Raw genomic sequence first — 16,525 nt, 5'->3', positions numbered from 1 at the left:
AGGATAAGTAGAAAGGAAGCAAGGAGCTAGGAAGAGGTGGAGAGAGGACAAATAGTAAGTCAAGGGGCTTAAGGCTGATAGCTGATATGTTAAGTGATATGTTAACTACAAATATCCACTCCTCAGTGCTAAGGGTCAAGACTCAGGACTGTTATTTCAATACTCTAAGGTTAAACGTAGGTCACAGAGCAGAACACCTGGCTCAGTATAATGTCCTGTGCCTAACCACTTCCTCTGACCTTTTTGTCAATGGAAAACAGCACGCCATCAAGAACACTTTGGGTGGAAAAGAGTTGTTTCACCTGAAAAAGCCATTCTTTTAAGAATGGCAAGTCTTATTCTTCATTCGAAATGACTAGGATGTGACTTCATATGATTCAGTAGTGACTATTATTGTTTTCACTGACTATCACTGGCTCTTGTACTTTTTGTTTTTTGAGACAGACTTGTGACAAAGCCCAAATTGGTCTTGAATCCTCAACCTTCATGTCTGTCTGCTAAGCACTGGAATTAAAAGCACGAGCCACCCATTCCCAGAAGTTTTAGTTCTTCAGAGGAGGGTATATTGCTAATAGTTGATGAGGCTAGGGACCCAGAGTCTGGCTAAGGGAATCCCATGCTTTTATCTAGAAGGTGGTAGTCCTCAAACACCAGACCATGACTGACTGGCATTTGCAGTAGGGTGCTGTGACTTTAGAAACATCTTAATTAACTGGGCTCTTTTTGTTTACTTAAATCTGGTTTAGGGGACAGTAGATAGACAGTAGAGTCAGACAGTCTCCTTACAGCAAGAGCAGCCTGACAACAGTGGCCATGTCCTCTGCTAACCACCTCTACTGCTTCTTTCTCATTGTTCTCAGTGTGTGTCTGGCAGGCAAGAAAACAGTAAAAGCTACATAAGAAAATACACTTACCAGTTTGTCTTTTTCTGGCAACTGCTTCCATACTTCAGCCAATTTTTTACTAAGTTCTCCAAAATCTGATATAAGAGTTAAAGAAAAACAAACAAACAAAAAACAGAAATGTAAGAAAACAGAAGTCTGGGGAAACAACCTAGAAAAGGGTTTGGTGGAACAGATTTCCTTTTTTTCCCGAGTCAGGGTTTCTCTGTGTAGCCCTGGCTGTCATCTATCTCAGAGATCCGCCTCCCAAGTGCTGGGATTAAAGGTGTGCACCGTCATGCTTGGCAATGTTTAATTTTTCACAGCACCTCTGTTGAGTGGACAGCCATTTTATACATAAGCTCAAGGAGCCAGACACATAACTTGACCTGTGTAGAGTCAGGGCAGTGTCTACTCATCTCACTAAGTGAAAAGCACCAACACTACGAGGGAACTCAAGGAAAAGCCTTGAAAATAAAATGGATATTTTGCATATTTATGTGCACTGATGGGATTACAGGCAAGGGCCTGGCTCTTACATCTATTTAATTTATACTTTCCTCTTTCATTAGTTAAGAAACACTTACCTATGGGAAGATGGCTTGGGTACAATGCTTGCCATATAACCCAGAGGACCTGAATTCTGATTCCCCAAAACTGTAAATGTAAAATCTTACACAAATATAAAAGCCAGGTATGGCAGTGCATTTCTAGAATCTCATTACTGCAGAAACACAGGGAAACTTGGAATTCACTAGCCATCCAGCCCAGCAGAATAGGTGAGTTCTAGGTTAAATAGAGACTCTGCCTCAAAAAGTAAAATGAGGTCACAAAATGGCTCTGAGAGTAAAGGTACTCACCACTAAGCTTGATGAGTTTAAGTTTGGTCCTTGGGACATACATGGGGCAGAAAACTGACAGAGTTATCCTCTGACCTCCACTGGCCTGTGTGCACATACGTACACAAAATAATACGTAAGACTCAATAAATAAAGCAGAGGTAGGCATAGGAGTGCACACCTTTGATTCCAGGCAGGAAGAGGCAGGTGTCTCTCTTCCCAAGAACAGCCTCATCTACATAGGAAGTTAGTTCTAGGATGGCCAGAGCTACATGATAGGGGAAAAAAAATACTACTAATAAATAAAAATGAAGTGGAAAGCACTTGATAAAAAGATAGCTGATAAGAATCTCTGGTCTACACACACACATACACACATCCCTCTTTTATACTTAGGGTGAACTAAAGGATTTGCAGAACTGAGAAAATACATTTGTATTCTGTTTGAGACAGCGACATCCGCTGTAGCACAGGTCATGGCTGCTGCCTCCCTGGGATGACTAGCATGACCTGCAGCAGCTGGTTTCATTTTGTCGTCTAATGCTACAAAGGGAAGCTACCTGATGATCAAATTAATTAAACGTACTGCTTCAGAGAGTAGAAAGTAAAAAACAAAACAACCCAAAAAACAGTAAAACAAAACCCAAAACTCAGGTTCTTACCTATACCTGGATGGTCAGCCACAATGGTTACCCGATACTCTTTACAGAACACCTGGTAGGCAGACATGTTCTTTTTTTTCGGCTAGTGCCACAAAGAAAACAGAATAGGGCAAAAGTTGATTAGGAGCCAACTAGTATATTCTCAGTATTCTCCAGTCAGGGAAGAGTTTCGCCCTACGAACCAGCTTCACCCAAGAGGATAATTTTACTTATTACCATTATATAACATTATATATATATTATACAGATACAACAATATTAACATTACCATGTTACTCATTACCCAGAGGTCAGCATTAGCTATAACTTTGAAGGTAAAAGTTACATGCTATAAAGCATCTGTGAAAACCTTCATTATTATGTAAAAATATCATACTGCATATTTCTTTGAGCATCAAGTACTAACAAAATAAGATCTTTATCCTCCTGAGGAGACTAATTTTCTCATTCTTGAGATTTAGAATCACAGACTTCCTTTTCTTTTTTTGGTTTATGGAGACGGGGATTCTCTGTGTAGCTTTGGCTATCCTAAATTGCTTTGTAGACCAGGCTGGTCTCAAACTCACAGAAATCCACCTGCCTCTGCCGTGCTGGGATTACAGGTGTGCATTACCTCACCTGGATGCCTTTCTTTCTTTTTTTGAGACAGGGTTTCTCTGGGCAGCCTTGGGTGTCCTATGTCCTGGAACTCTGAAGACTAGGCCTGCCTCTGCCTCCACATGTCTCTGTTCCTTGAGTGCTAGGATTAAAGGTGTTTTTCTCAACAAAACACCAGTGGAAATCTGAGAGAACCAACCCAAAAACAAAATGAAAGAACTGGGAAAACCAACCAACCAAAACCCTCTGTACTTTCTTCCTGTAGAAGCTTCAAAATATGATGATCCTCTAAGAGCCCCTTCTGGTCTTATAGTCAGTCTAACACAAACCAACAATTCACACTTTCAAAGCTTCAGGCATCTGATTTGCCTTACGAGTCAGATTTGTTGGGGCTGGAGAGATGGTTCAGAGTATAAGAGTACTCTCTGCTCGAGTTCAATACCCAGCAACCACATGGAATGATGTCTGGTGCCCTCTTCTGGTGTCTGGTGCCCTCTTCTGGTGTGCAGGCGGAACACTGCGCACTAATAAATAAAGCTTTACAAAAAAGAAGAGTCAGATTTGTGACTAAAGCCCAAGGAGCTACAAATATGTCCCCTGAGTCCCTTCACAGAGCAGCTGGTTTGGGCAGGGAAAAGCTCAACCGCTTTCTTTACTGCCTTGGGTCATCCACACTTACCTACACAGACAGTGTGTCTGTCAAGAGTCTCTGCTGACTTACTTGTATGCCCAGCCTCCCACCCCTATCTGTGCAAGTCTATACATTTTCCCATCTTTCCCTCCTGCAGAATCTATCTCACTGCTGAATCCTGAGATGCGAGGCAGAGAGTGTACATGAAAACTTCTATTACAGACCTTGCAATGGCATTTAAACAATGCCGTCTACATGTGGCACAGATTGCTACTTTCCCCCAGCTCCAAAGCCACTGAGGGTTTAACATCAGTGTCTCCATAAAGCTAATCATAATTCTTGGTCAACATCCAAGTTCATGAACCGAAGGAAAGTCCTCCTGTTATAGAGGACTTTATTCATTATAGAGCAAACTGGTATTTATCAAATAATTATACCAGGTAATGGTGTAAGAGCATGAGCTTGAATCGCACATCTTATTCTCAGGAAGTTAAAACATCAACTGTGAGCCAGACGTGGTAGTGCATGCCTTTAATCCCAGCACTTAGGGAGGCAGACTGAGTTTGAGGCCTGCCTGGTCTACAAAAACCTGAATTTGATCTTGGGGTTCATATGATGGGAGAAAAGAACCAATTCCTGCAAATTGTCCTTACACATACTCACAAACAAATGTAATGCGCACCCATCTCTCCGTCCCCCCCCAAAAAATAAAAACCCCAAACCCACAGAACTCTTGGATAACACAGTAGAAAATCTCCAAGACCTACGATATTTTAGATAAGATACCCCAGCAGAAAGAACTGATAAGTGGAACTTCTTTGATGTTTAAAATAAACATCAATCTGGGTGTGGTACATGCCTGAATTCCAGCATTTGTGCAATAGAGGCAGAAAGATCAGGGGTTCAAGGCCAGCCTCAGCTCCTAAAAGAAAACCACTGTCAAAAACCAAAAAACCTTTAACTCTTTTGTTCTGCAGAAGTCACTGTTAGAAGAATGAGTCTACACAGCAGGAAAAAGCACTTACTTAAGACCTATCCTGACCAGGTACTGTTACCCAAAATGCACAAAGAACTCCAAAAAACCAACAAGAAAATAATATAAACTGGGCTAAAGCTAAAAGACACCTCACCAGGAAAAAAAGCTGACAGTAAATGAACACAGATGAAGATGTCCCACATGTCATCAGAGAAGTACGCATTAAATAGAGACAGTAATAAGACGACTGACCATACTTGAGACTGAGGATGTAGAACGACAGCTCTTTTCAGGTGCAGTAGACAATTTTAAGTGAGCAGTCCTTTAGCACCCAAGATCAAAGGAAATGCCTTTACAGACTTTAGAGGGGAGAGGTTTCTGAGTTTAGAGGGAGGAGTCCATGTTTAACGACAGTAAAGTCGCTAGATAAGGATATAAGGTTTTAATTCAGAAAGTTATTCTATTGTCCCACCCTGCCTTGTGGCTGCTGCACGTTAGGACTTTAGCTGAATAGGGAGGTCCTAGATGAATGTAAGGTGTGGCCCACCTCCTCCCACAGAGGTATCAGTATATGCAGAGGGGATGCAGAATGGGACAGTCACTTGAAGACAGTTAAGTGATTTCTCTTAAACTAAATATACCTCATCAGACAGTCCTTCTTGCTTTTTGGCATTTACCCACTGGAGCTGAGAACATTTCTCCACATAAAATAGACACATGGATGTCTATAGAAGCTTGATTCTCAATTGCCCAAACTTGAGAGCAACCCAGGCAGCCTGCAGTTGGTGAACAAATGAACTGTGGTTCAACCAAACAACAAAGCACTATTTAGAGCTGAGAGGACAAGAGACAAATTTACATTATATCCCCCAAAGGCCACTTACAAATGATTCTAATTATGTGGCATTCTGAAAAAAGCAAAATATAAAAACAAAAACAAAAAATGAGGTGATTGTAAACAGGTGAAGAATTAAGATTTTTAGGGTAGTTAAAAGTATCTTGTGTAAACAAGGTGTGTGGCCTACGCCTTTAATCCCAGCACTTGGGAGGCAGAGGCCTCTGAGAGTTCGAGGCCAGCCTAGTCTACAGAGTGAGTCCAGGACATCAAGGCTACACACAGAGAAACCCTGTCACAAAAAACAAAAAGTATCTTGTGATGCTACAATAAGAGATGGAGCATTTTCAACACTCATAGAATGAACAACACTGAGCGCATATGTAGTTACACTATGGGCTTGGATGAAGCTATGTCAGTCTGAGTTTAGGTTAATCAGCTGTAATAGGTATGCTGGTGCATGGGGTGTTGATAGTGGAGGAGGCCATGTATGTGTAGGATAGGAAATACATGGCATATGCCTACATTTTCTTCTCAATCTGAGACCAAAAAAGATTAAAAATTAGCAGCTATTATTAATTAAGGCCTGAACTAGGGTGGAGAAGTCTAGTAATGCCCTGAGGGGAAAAATGGCCTTACTGCATTCTTTCCCCACCCACTAGAGATAACAATTGCTAGGATACTGGCCCATCCCCCTAGGGAGGGACACCAGGTCATTATGGTGTGGGGACCTTCCTATAGCCAATCAATTAAAAATGTAGCATTTTGACCAATAGATGCCAGGCAGGAATCGCCCCTGCCTTGGGCATGCTGGGAGGGACCAGAATCTTTAAATGACCCAACTAACCTGGGCACCCGCACTCAGCTTCCACCGCTTCGGTGGGGGGGGGGGGGGGGTGGGCCCAAGCTGCAGCTTGTAATTTATAATAAAATGTATTTACAGCGGAGTCTAGTTATTCCTGGTCTTTTGGGGTTCTTGAACTGGGCAGAACAAATCTTGCTATGATTCCAAAAAACTTAACTATTTTTTTTTCTTCTTTTTTTGAGATAGGCCTTGGCAGGCCTGGAACTCACTATGTAAACCTGGCTGGCCTGGAACTCAAAGTAATCCACCTGCCTCTGTCTTAGAAGGCCTAAGCAAAGAGTACTGCTAGTTCAAGGCCAACCTGAGCTACATAAGAACATCTCAAGGAAACTAAGAGTAAAACAAACCTCCAAACAAAAGTAAAACAAAGTGAAAAACAACAACAACAAAAAACCCCCAAACCCCACAAAACCATGGCAAACATTAGACATAAAAGTATAACATTAGGATGGAATATGAGAGAAAAAAAATTGTCCCATGGATTGTACAACTATAGGAAACCAAATGCCAATCACCTGAATAAACTTCAGGTGGGAGTGCCATCAGATGACCATTCAACTTGAGTCTTTTGAGATCCCAAGCACAGGAGCAGGTTTCCATTTTACAGATCTGGGTGGGAACTAAGGGATGCTGTTTTAAACCACTAAGTTATCGATAGTCTATAAATTATGCTGCAGTAGTAATTGAGTGGCTCTTTTCATTCCCTCTGTACATTTAAAAATGGAAGCTGTGGCATCCAGGAAGCTAATACAAACTTTTCTAAACATAGAAACTGTTCTGGGGGAGGACTGAGTGAAAATGTTTGACTAACAAGAGACTAAACAAGGGAAAACCTGGACTTACAGAATTTTCATTTAAATAATAAAGGTCAGCTGGGGAGGTGTTATACCCAGCATTTGGGAGACAAAGGCAGGCAGCTGTATTACTATTGAATCCAGGCCAGTTCCTAGTACAGACTCTGACCAGAAAACATGTAGATTAACTGCAGATCTTCACCTCTTCCTTCATTCCTCCAAGTCTCATCCCCAGAGTCTCATCCCTAGGTCTTCAGTAGACCTACTGTTGTGGCCTCTCCTCACTCTGCCCCATTCCCAGGTGACTAAGCAGACACTGGTGGACCCCTGATTTCCTCCCAGCCCTTCTTGTTCTTAATTGTCAGCTCCTAATACCCAGAAACTCATTTTACATGGAAACCCCAGTGGCCTCACCTATCAGGACCCTAATTTCCTAATTTCACCCACCCCCAAAATACAAGACCAGATAACAGCCCCTAGAATTACAATATTCTCAAACCCAGATGGTTAGATGCCAGCATAAACACACAGTGTAACTGTCAAAACAGTATGTCTTCAATGGAGCCCAACAATGCTACCACAGCAATCCCTGAATATTCCAACATAGCTGAAGTACAAGAAAAGGACCTTAAGCAGCCTTTATGAATATGATAGCAGTCCTTAGAAGGGAAATGAATAAATCCCTTAAAGAAATCTTTAAGAGAACAAATCTTTAAGAGAACAAACAATGGAAGAAATTAATAAAACAGTTCAAGACCTGAAAGTGGAAACAGAATCAAATAAAGAAAACCCAAATTGTAGAATTCTGGAAGTAAAAAATTTAAGACTTGAACAAGAACCAGAGGCAAGCCTCACCAACACAATACAAAACATGGAAGAAAGAATCTCAGGCACTGAAGACACGACAGGAGAAAGTGGATACACAGGTCAAAGAAAATGTTAAATTTAAAAACTACTGGTACAAAACATCCAGGGAATCTGGGACACTGCAAAAACACCAAATCTAAGAATAATAGGAACAGAGGAAGGAGAAGAAACCCAGGTCAAAGGCACAAAAAAAAATTTTCAATAAAAGCACATAAGAAAGTTTCCCTAACATAAAAAAGGAGATGCCTATCAAAGTAGAAGAGGCAAACAGAAAACCACATAGGCTAGACCAGAAAATGAAGTCCCCTCGGTCCATAATAATCAAAACAATAAACATATAAGACAAAGAATATTAAAAGCAGCAATGGAAAAATACCAAGTAACATACAAAGATGAACCTATTAGAATTTACACGACTTCTCAATGAAGACTTTAAAAGCCAGAATGGCCTGGACAGATGTGCAATAGACTCTTAAGAGACCACAGACTACTATAGACAACAAACTTTCAATCACAATAGATGGGAAAAAATAAGATATTCCATGATAAAATCAAATGTAAGCAATAACTATCTAAAAAATTCCAGCCCTACAGGAGGCTCTAGAATAAAACTCCAAACTGAAGAGCTTAACCACACCAAAGGAAACACAGAGAATAAATAACCCCAGACCAGCAAATCAAAAAGAGTGGAAGCACCCCCCCAACAAAATATCAGGAAAAAACAAACACTGCTTGGTATCTCTCAAAATCAGTGGTCTCAATTCCCTAACAGAATGGATGGGAAAACAGGATTCATTCTTCTGCTGCATCCAAGAGACATACCTTAACATCAAGGATAGACGTCAACCTCAGGATAAAAGAGACATTCTAAGCAAAAGGGCCTAAGAAGCAAGCTGGTGAAGCCATTTTTAATATCTGACATTTCAACCTAAAACTTATGAGGATACATACTCAAAGGAAAAATCCACCAAGAGGACACTATGGTTCTTAACATCTATGTACCAAACACAGGGGCATTCAAGTTCATAAAAGAAGCACTAGTACAGCTTCAATCACAATACTGATCCTCACAGTGATAGTGGGAGACATCAATACTCCACTCTCAGCAATAAACAGATCATCTAGACAAAAGCTAAACAAAGAAATGCTGGAGCTCACAGACATCATAAACCAAATGGATCTTAATAGACTTCACAGATATTTACAGAACATTTCACTAAACACAAACACATTCTTCTCAGCACCTCATAGAACCTTCTCCAAAACTAATCACATACTCCAACACTAACAAAAATTTGAAATATCTTGCATCCTATCTGACCACCATGGGTAAAAGCTAAATATCAACAGCAGAAACAACAAAGTTTATAAACTCATGGAAATCGAACTCACTATTGAATTAAAAATGGGTCAAGACAGAAATTAAGAAATGAAAGCCTTTCGCAATGAAAGTGGTTCCAAGAGGCAAGAACATAGCACTGAGTGTCTACATAAAAAAATTGGAAAGTTCTCAAATAGCAACTTAACAGCATACCTGAAAGTTCTAGAGAGGGGAAAAAAAAAAAAAAAGAGAGAAAGAAATCACACCCAAAAAAAGGAGATGGCAATAAATAATCAAACTGAGGGCTGAAATCAATAAAATAGAATCAATGATAACAAAGAATCAATGAAATAAAGAGTTTTTTAACAACAACAACAACAAAAATGAGTAAGATTGAAACACTCTTACCCAAATGAACTAAAAAGCAGAAAGAGAATATCCAAATTAACAAAATCAGAAATGAAAAGAGGGACGTAACAACAGACACAGAAATCCAGAGACTCATAAGGATGTACTTTAAAAACTGTACTCTACCAAACTGGAAAAACCTAACAGAAATGAATAATTTTGTTGATATGTACCATTTTAAAAAGTTAAATCAAGATCAGAAAATCAATTTAAACAAACTCCTAGTGAAACACAAAAGTCATTAAAAGTTTCCCGACTGCTGGTTAGGGTGGCCTGTAATCCCAGCACTTGCAAGGCAGACGTAGGCTTCTACCTCAAGGACAGCCTGGGATGTTATACAGAGAAACCCTGTTACAAAACAAAACAAGTCTCCCAAGCTAAAATCCAGAAACTAAAACCAAAAAAACCCACCCAGGGCCAGATGGCTTTAGTGCACAATTCCACCAGACTTTCTAAGAGTTAATGCCAATACCGCTCAAATTATTTCACAAAATAGAAACAGAAGGAACATTGCCCAATTCATTTTACAAGGCTACAGTTACCCTGATAACAAAATCACATAAAGACCCAACAAAGAGTACTGCAGATCAATTTCCTTTATGAACATATGTGCAAAAATACTCAATAAAAACTTGTAAACTGAATCCAAGAACACATCAAAAAGATTACCCACCATGATCAAGTATGCTTCATCCCAGGGATACAGGGATGGGTCCATATATGAAAATCAGTTAAATGTAATCTACTATATAAACAAACTCAAAGTCAAAACCATATAATCACATCACACAAATGCAGAAATGGCCTGTAACAAAACCCAATACTCCATTCATGATAAAAGTCCTGGAGAGATTAAGGATAAAAAGGATGTACCTCAACATAAGGCAGTTTACAACAAGCCAACACTAACTGAAATGGAAACAAACTCAAAACAATTCCATAAAAAAAAAAAAATCCATTAAAATCAGAAACAAGGCAAAGTTGTCCTCTCTTCCCATATCTATTCAATATAGTACTTGAAGTTTTAGCTATGGCAGTAAGACAACTAACTGAAGGAGATCAAAGGGATACAAATTGGAAAGGAAGAAGGTTCTTTATTTGTAGATGATATAGATGATATGATAGTATATATAAGTGACCCTAAAAATTCCATTGGGGAACTCCTATACCTGATAAACATCAAATGTGGCTGGGTCTAACTTACAAAAACCAGTAGCTCCCCTATATACAAATGACAAATGGACTGAAAAATAAGTCAGGGAAACAATATCTTTCACAATGGCTGCAAATAATAGAAAACATTTTGGGGCAACTCTAACAAAGAAAGTGAAAGACTTGAATGATAAAAACTTCAAGTCTTTGAAGAAAGAAATTGAAGGAGATATTGGAAGATAGGAAGATTCCCCCATACTCAAGGATTGATAGGATTAATATAGGAAAAATGGCCATCATACCAAAAGCAATCTACAGATTCAACGCAATTTCCATCAAAATAACACCATTCTTCACAGATCTTGAAAAGGTAATCAGCTTCATATGGAAACACACACACACACACATACACACACACACCCCAAAACAAAATAACAACAACAGAAACAGAATAGGTAAAACAATCCTGAATAATAAAAGAACTGTGAGGTATCACTTTCCCTAATTTCAGGTTGTACTACAAAGCTATAGTGATAAAAACAGTATGGTATTAGCACAAAAAATAGGCACATTGATTAATGGAATCAAAGTGAGGACCCAGACATAAATCCTGGGACACCTGATGTTTGATAGAGTCCAGAAATACAAATTGGAAAAAGATAGTATCTTCAACAAATAGTGCTTCTCAAACTGGACTGCTGTGTATAGAAGAATCCAAATAGATCCATACTTATCACTCTGTACAAAACAACTCCAAATCTACCAAAGACCACAACATAAAGACAGGTAAATAACCTTATAGAAGAGAAAGGGGAATAGCCTTGAATGCACTGGCACAGGAGACTTTCTCAACAGAACCAATAGCACAGGTACTAATATCAACAATTAATGATCATGAAACTGAGAACAACAAAGACACAACATACAGAATTAGAAAAAATTTTAATCAACTACACATCCAATGAAAGGCTGATATCCAAAATATATAAAGAACTAAAAAGCTAGATATCAAGAAAACATACAGCCCAATTTAAAAAATAGAATACAGGGAACAGGGACTGTCTCTGACATGAACTCAGTGGCTGCCTCTTTGACACCTCCCCCTGAGTGGGGAGAAGCCTTGCCAGGCCATAGAGGAGGACAATGCAGCCAGTCCTGATGAGACCTGATAGGCTAGGGTCAGATGGAAGGGGAGGAGGAGCTCCCATATCAGTGGACTTGGAGAGGGGCATGGGAGGAGATGAGGGAGGGAGGGTGGGATTGGGAGGGAATGAAGGAGGTGGCTACAGCTGGGATACAAAGTGAATAAACTGTAATTAATATAAAGAAATAAAAATTTAATTAAAAAATAGAATACAGATCTAAACAGAGAATTCTCCATAAAGGAAACACAAATGGCTGAGAAACACTTAAAGAAATCCTTAGCCATCAGAAAAACGCAAATCAAAACTACTTTTAGATTCCATTTGACACATGTCAGAATGGCTAAAATCAATAAAACAAGTTCAAGCTAGTGAAGATGTGTAGTAAGGGAACACTCACACATGGCTGGTAGTGGGAGTGCAAACTTCAACAGCCACCTTGGAAATAAGTGTGGTGGTTCTTTCGGAAGATGGGAACCAGTCTACCTCAAATTTCAGCTATGCACCCAAAAGACATTTCATCTTACCACAGACACTTGATCAACCATGTTCACTGCTAGTAGCCAGAAACTAGAAACAATTCAGATGTCCCTCAACAGAAGAATGGATAAAGAAAATATGGTACATTTACACAACATTTATACAACTGAGCCATTTAAAAAAAAAAAAACAAACAAAACATCATGAAATTCACAGGTAAACTAGAACTAGAAAAAAAATCTTGAGGTATCCAAGACCCAGAAAAACAAACGTATGTATTCACTTATATGAAGGTACTACTTCATATTAAGTAATGAAGTAATGGTTAAGTCAATGATAACCAAGCTACCATACAACCACAGAGGTCAGGGGCAGAGTAAGGGATCCGAGTATAGATAGATCTCATTAGGAAAGGGAACTAGAATAAATAGTCATGGATGGGATGGTTAGAGGCTGGAATGGGAGGCTAAACTGGGGAGGATGAAGGAAGAAGAGGATGAGGGAGGGAATATAAAGAGTGCAAGCTAAAATTCAGGGCAATTTGAGTGGTGCTATGGATACCTAATACAGTAGAAGCTTCCTAACACACACTACAGTGATCTAAATGAAATTGCCAAATAACGGGAGAAACCTCTCTTGTCACCAAATGAAGCTTCCAGTACTGGAACTGGGTTATATCTAATTAAATTGTTGACCAAAGGGGTCCAATGGAAATCCCCAAACAATCCAGGCTGTTAACAAGACTATAACTTGTTATCCACAAAAACAGCAAGGCCTCATTGTTGAAGACAACACAGATACAACTCATGAACATGAAGGTTGGCTGGTGCCTATGTGGAACCTTCACCCACACAGTGTAGTGTCTTTGGTATAGGAAGGTACTCTGCATGGTACAAACAGAGAAATGTAAACACAAATCCTTTGATCTACAATGGTGCAAGATGCGCTGGGGCAATAGTGGCATAAAGCTTGTGGGAGTAAACAACCAATATCTTATTTGACTTAAGATCGTCTCCATGAGATGGAACCCATACTTGACACTGCTTGGGAGACCAAGAACCAGAAAGCAGCTCAGGGACCTAGGGTAAAATTAAATAATACTGGTCCTAACAAAGGAAAACAAAACAAAACTCAAAACCATAATGGATAAAATGATTCCTAATGACATTCTACTATATTCATAGATCAGTGCCTTGCTCAGCCATTATCTGAGAAGCTTCCTCCTGTAGCAAATGGGGACAAATACAGATACCCATAGCCGGACACTACACAAAAAGCAAGAGGCCGCAGACCACTTAGTCCTAAATGGGATCTCCATATCAAATCCTCCCCTCAGGAATCAGGAAAACCCCATGGAAGAGTAGGCAGAAAGTGTGTAAGAGCCAGAGGGGATGGAGGACACCTTGAAAATAAGGCCTTCTAAATCAACATGATCAAAGCTCATACGAACTCCGAGACTGAGGCAGCATGCTTAGGGTCTACATGGATCTGTACTGGAGGCTCTGTATATTAGGTTTTTGTGTTTAACAGAGCCCTTGCTGTCCTGAACTCACTTTGTAGACCAGGCTGGCCTCAAATTCAGAGATCTGCCTGCCTCTGCTTCCAGAGTACTGGGATAAACAGTGTGTACTACGACCACCCAGCTAGGTTACTGTTTTTATGGGATTCTAGAGTGTGCCAAAGAGTGGGTTTCAGGTTCTTGTGCCTTTTCTTGGGCTATTTTCCTTTGGTCTTGTCCAACTCTGATGTGATATTTATTTTCCTTATTATATCTTATTTTGTTGTATTTTTAAATTATTCCTTAGAAGCCAATCTTTTCTTTTTTTTAAATGGCTTATTTATTATTTCATGTGCACTGCTGTTTTGCCTACATGTATGTCTATATGAGGATGTCAGATCATCTGGAGCTGGAGTTACAGACAGCTGTAAGCTGCCATGTGGATTCCAGGAATTGAACCCTGTCCTCTGGAAGGAGAGCAAGTGCTCTTAATCAATGAGCCATCTCTCCAGTTACCTGCCTATTTGTTTTCTAATGACAGGGAAAGGATTTGGAAAGAAAGGGAGCGGATTTGGATAGCAGGGGAGGTGGGGAGAAATTGGGAGTATATGGAAGGGAACACATAATCAGGATATGTGAAAAAAAATTATTTTCACTGAAAAGAAAAAAGCAAACAAGCATATACAAAGTAAATAAATAAAAATAAAAATAAATAATAAAGGACTGGGCTAGCAAAATGGCTCAGCAGTTTAAGGTACTTGCTGTCAAGCCTGAGGATAGACCTAGTTCAGTCCCTGGGGACCACACTATAAAAAGAGAGAAGCAACTCCTGCATACACACCAACACACACACTAAGTAATAAGAAAGGAGTAAAGGTCCCATTTCCAGCATTCTTCTAGTGACCCAGTCCCATTTAGAGATGTTCCAGAGGTGCTCTAGAAGCTGTGGCTACTGAGCAGCAGCTTTATTATTATTATTTGGTTTTTCAAGACAGGGTTTCTCTGTGTAGCCCTGGCTGTCCTGGACTCACTTTGCAGACCAGGCTGCCTCAAACTCATAGGGATCCGTCTTCCTTCACTTCTCAGAGTGGTGGCGTGCACCACCAGCTCAGCAGCAGCTTTATGGCTCTGAATTAGGAAAAGATTTATTTGTTTTAAATTACATGTACATGCATGTGTGTGTCTGTGTGTATTTTGAGCTAGCATACATGCAACTGCATGCATGTATGGACATGTAGAATACCAGTGTAGAACAGAAGTGTCTGCTTCCCTGGAGTTGGAGTTATAGGCAATTTAGGAGCTGAATACAATTCCTCTGCAGAGCTGTGTGCATGCTTAACTGCTAAGCATCTCTCTAGCTTCATTCCTAAATGTGTCTTAACTAAGACCTTTCTTTTTAAATACCTTTATAGGGACCAAGAAAAAACAGTGCCATCACACACACACACACACACACAGAGGCTGTATCAGGACATTTATGCACATATCATAATATATAGGGTTGGGGAGAAGAGTCTGGTGACCCCACCAGTTACTCATTCCACCCTAAGATTAGGTTTCCAGCACTTACATGGAGGCTCACGACAATATGTGACTCCAGTTTCAGGGTATCTGATGCTCTCTTCTGGCCTCTGTGGGCATTAGAGATGCAAATGGTGCAGAGATATACACGGCAGGAAAATACCCATAGACATAAACTAATTAAAAATAAAATAAAACTATGGCTACTGAGCTTATGCCAATGACATCATATGGCACATGGCACTAGCAAGAAATACCAGGCTACAATAGGAGACACACTGTTGGCAGAGGATCTGCTTGTTTTCAAAGGTGAAGCCTTTCCAAAGGGTTTTGACAGGAATGTGCTGACCTGGGAACCTAGCCACTGTGTAAGATGTGCATCCAGTCTATGGATCTAAAGTTCAGATTTCGAAGTGAGGGGTTGAGCACTTTCTACAGCATAGGCAGTTAGAAATGCAGAAAAGGTGGATCATAGTCACTCACATAAAATGGCCACATGAGAGCCAAATAGCAGGGCAGTCAATACTTCCAAGGGTTGTTAACAAAATAAGCCTTAAGAGAGGGTCAGCAAATCGGAGCTGGATACAGGGACTGAGTGCATAAAATGGTAACATTGTCAAAACTTGGACACTAACAGAAACAAAGACCTTGTAACAAGCAGACTCACTAACTGTGCTTGGATACAATATTATAGGCAGAAGTGGTTTTGGTGTCTGATGAGCTAAATCACAACAGATGTTGAAAGATGTAGTTTCAACAAGGCAATATCTTGGGGTTAAGACACAACATACGTTATGAATCTTAAAATTGGGGGTTTGAAGAGTAGCTTGGTGGTAGAGTACTTGTCCTGCAAGTAAGATGCATGGGTTCAATTTCTAGCACACACTTACACAAATGTGCACACATGCATACATACATGTGCACATGAACAACATGCACACATGCAGAGTCTTTCTTATGTTAGGAAGGAAAGGCAGGAGTCAAATCCTTTCAGTTTCCCTAAAGTAAAGAATGTGGACTTGACTGACACCGCGAATCTGACTGAAGGGTAAGAAA

General features: G+C 39.9%; 1 protein-coding gene across 6 annotated transcripts in view; it reads right to left on the bottom strand.

The window, feature by feature from the left end:
- The window catches only part of Hmgxb4 (HMG-box containing 4), a 38,066-nt gene that overhangs the window by 6,710 nt on the left and 14,831 nt on the right, over positions 1 to 16,525 (bottom strand). For all 6 annotated transcript variants that reach the window (XM_060393178.1, XM_021656735.2, XM_021656739.2 and 3 more), the window contains 2 exons: positions 2,383 to 2,464; positions 915 to 979 (listed from right to left, as the gene is read on the bottom strand). In XM_060393178.1, coding sequence (XP_060249161.1) covers positions 915 to 979; positions 2,383 to 2,464 — 147 coding nt within the window. The remainder of the gene's footprint in view (positions 1 to 914; positions 980 to 2,382; positions 2,465 to 16,525) is intronic.

The sequence above is a fragment of the Meriones unguiculatus genome, chromosome 10 (assembly GCF_030254825.1).
Source record: "Meriones unguiculatus strain TT.TT164.6M chromosome 10, Bangor_MerUng_6.1, whole genome shotgun sequence".
NCBI lineage: Eukaryota > Metazoa > Chordata > Mammalia > Rodentia > Muridae > Meriones > Meriones unguiculatus.
Note: the sequence above shows the minus strand (reverse complement) of the source record. Positions and strands in the feature narration are given on the sequence as shown.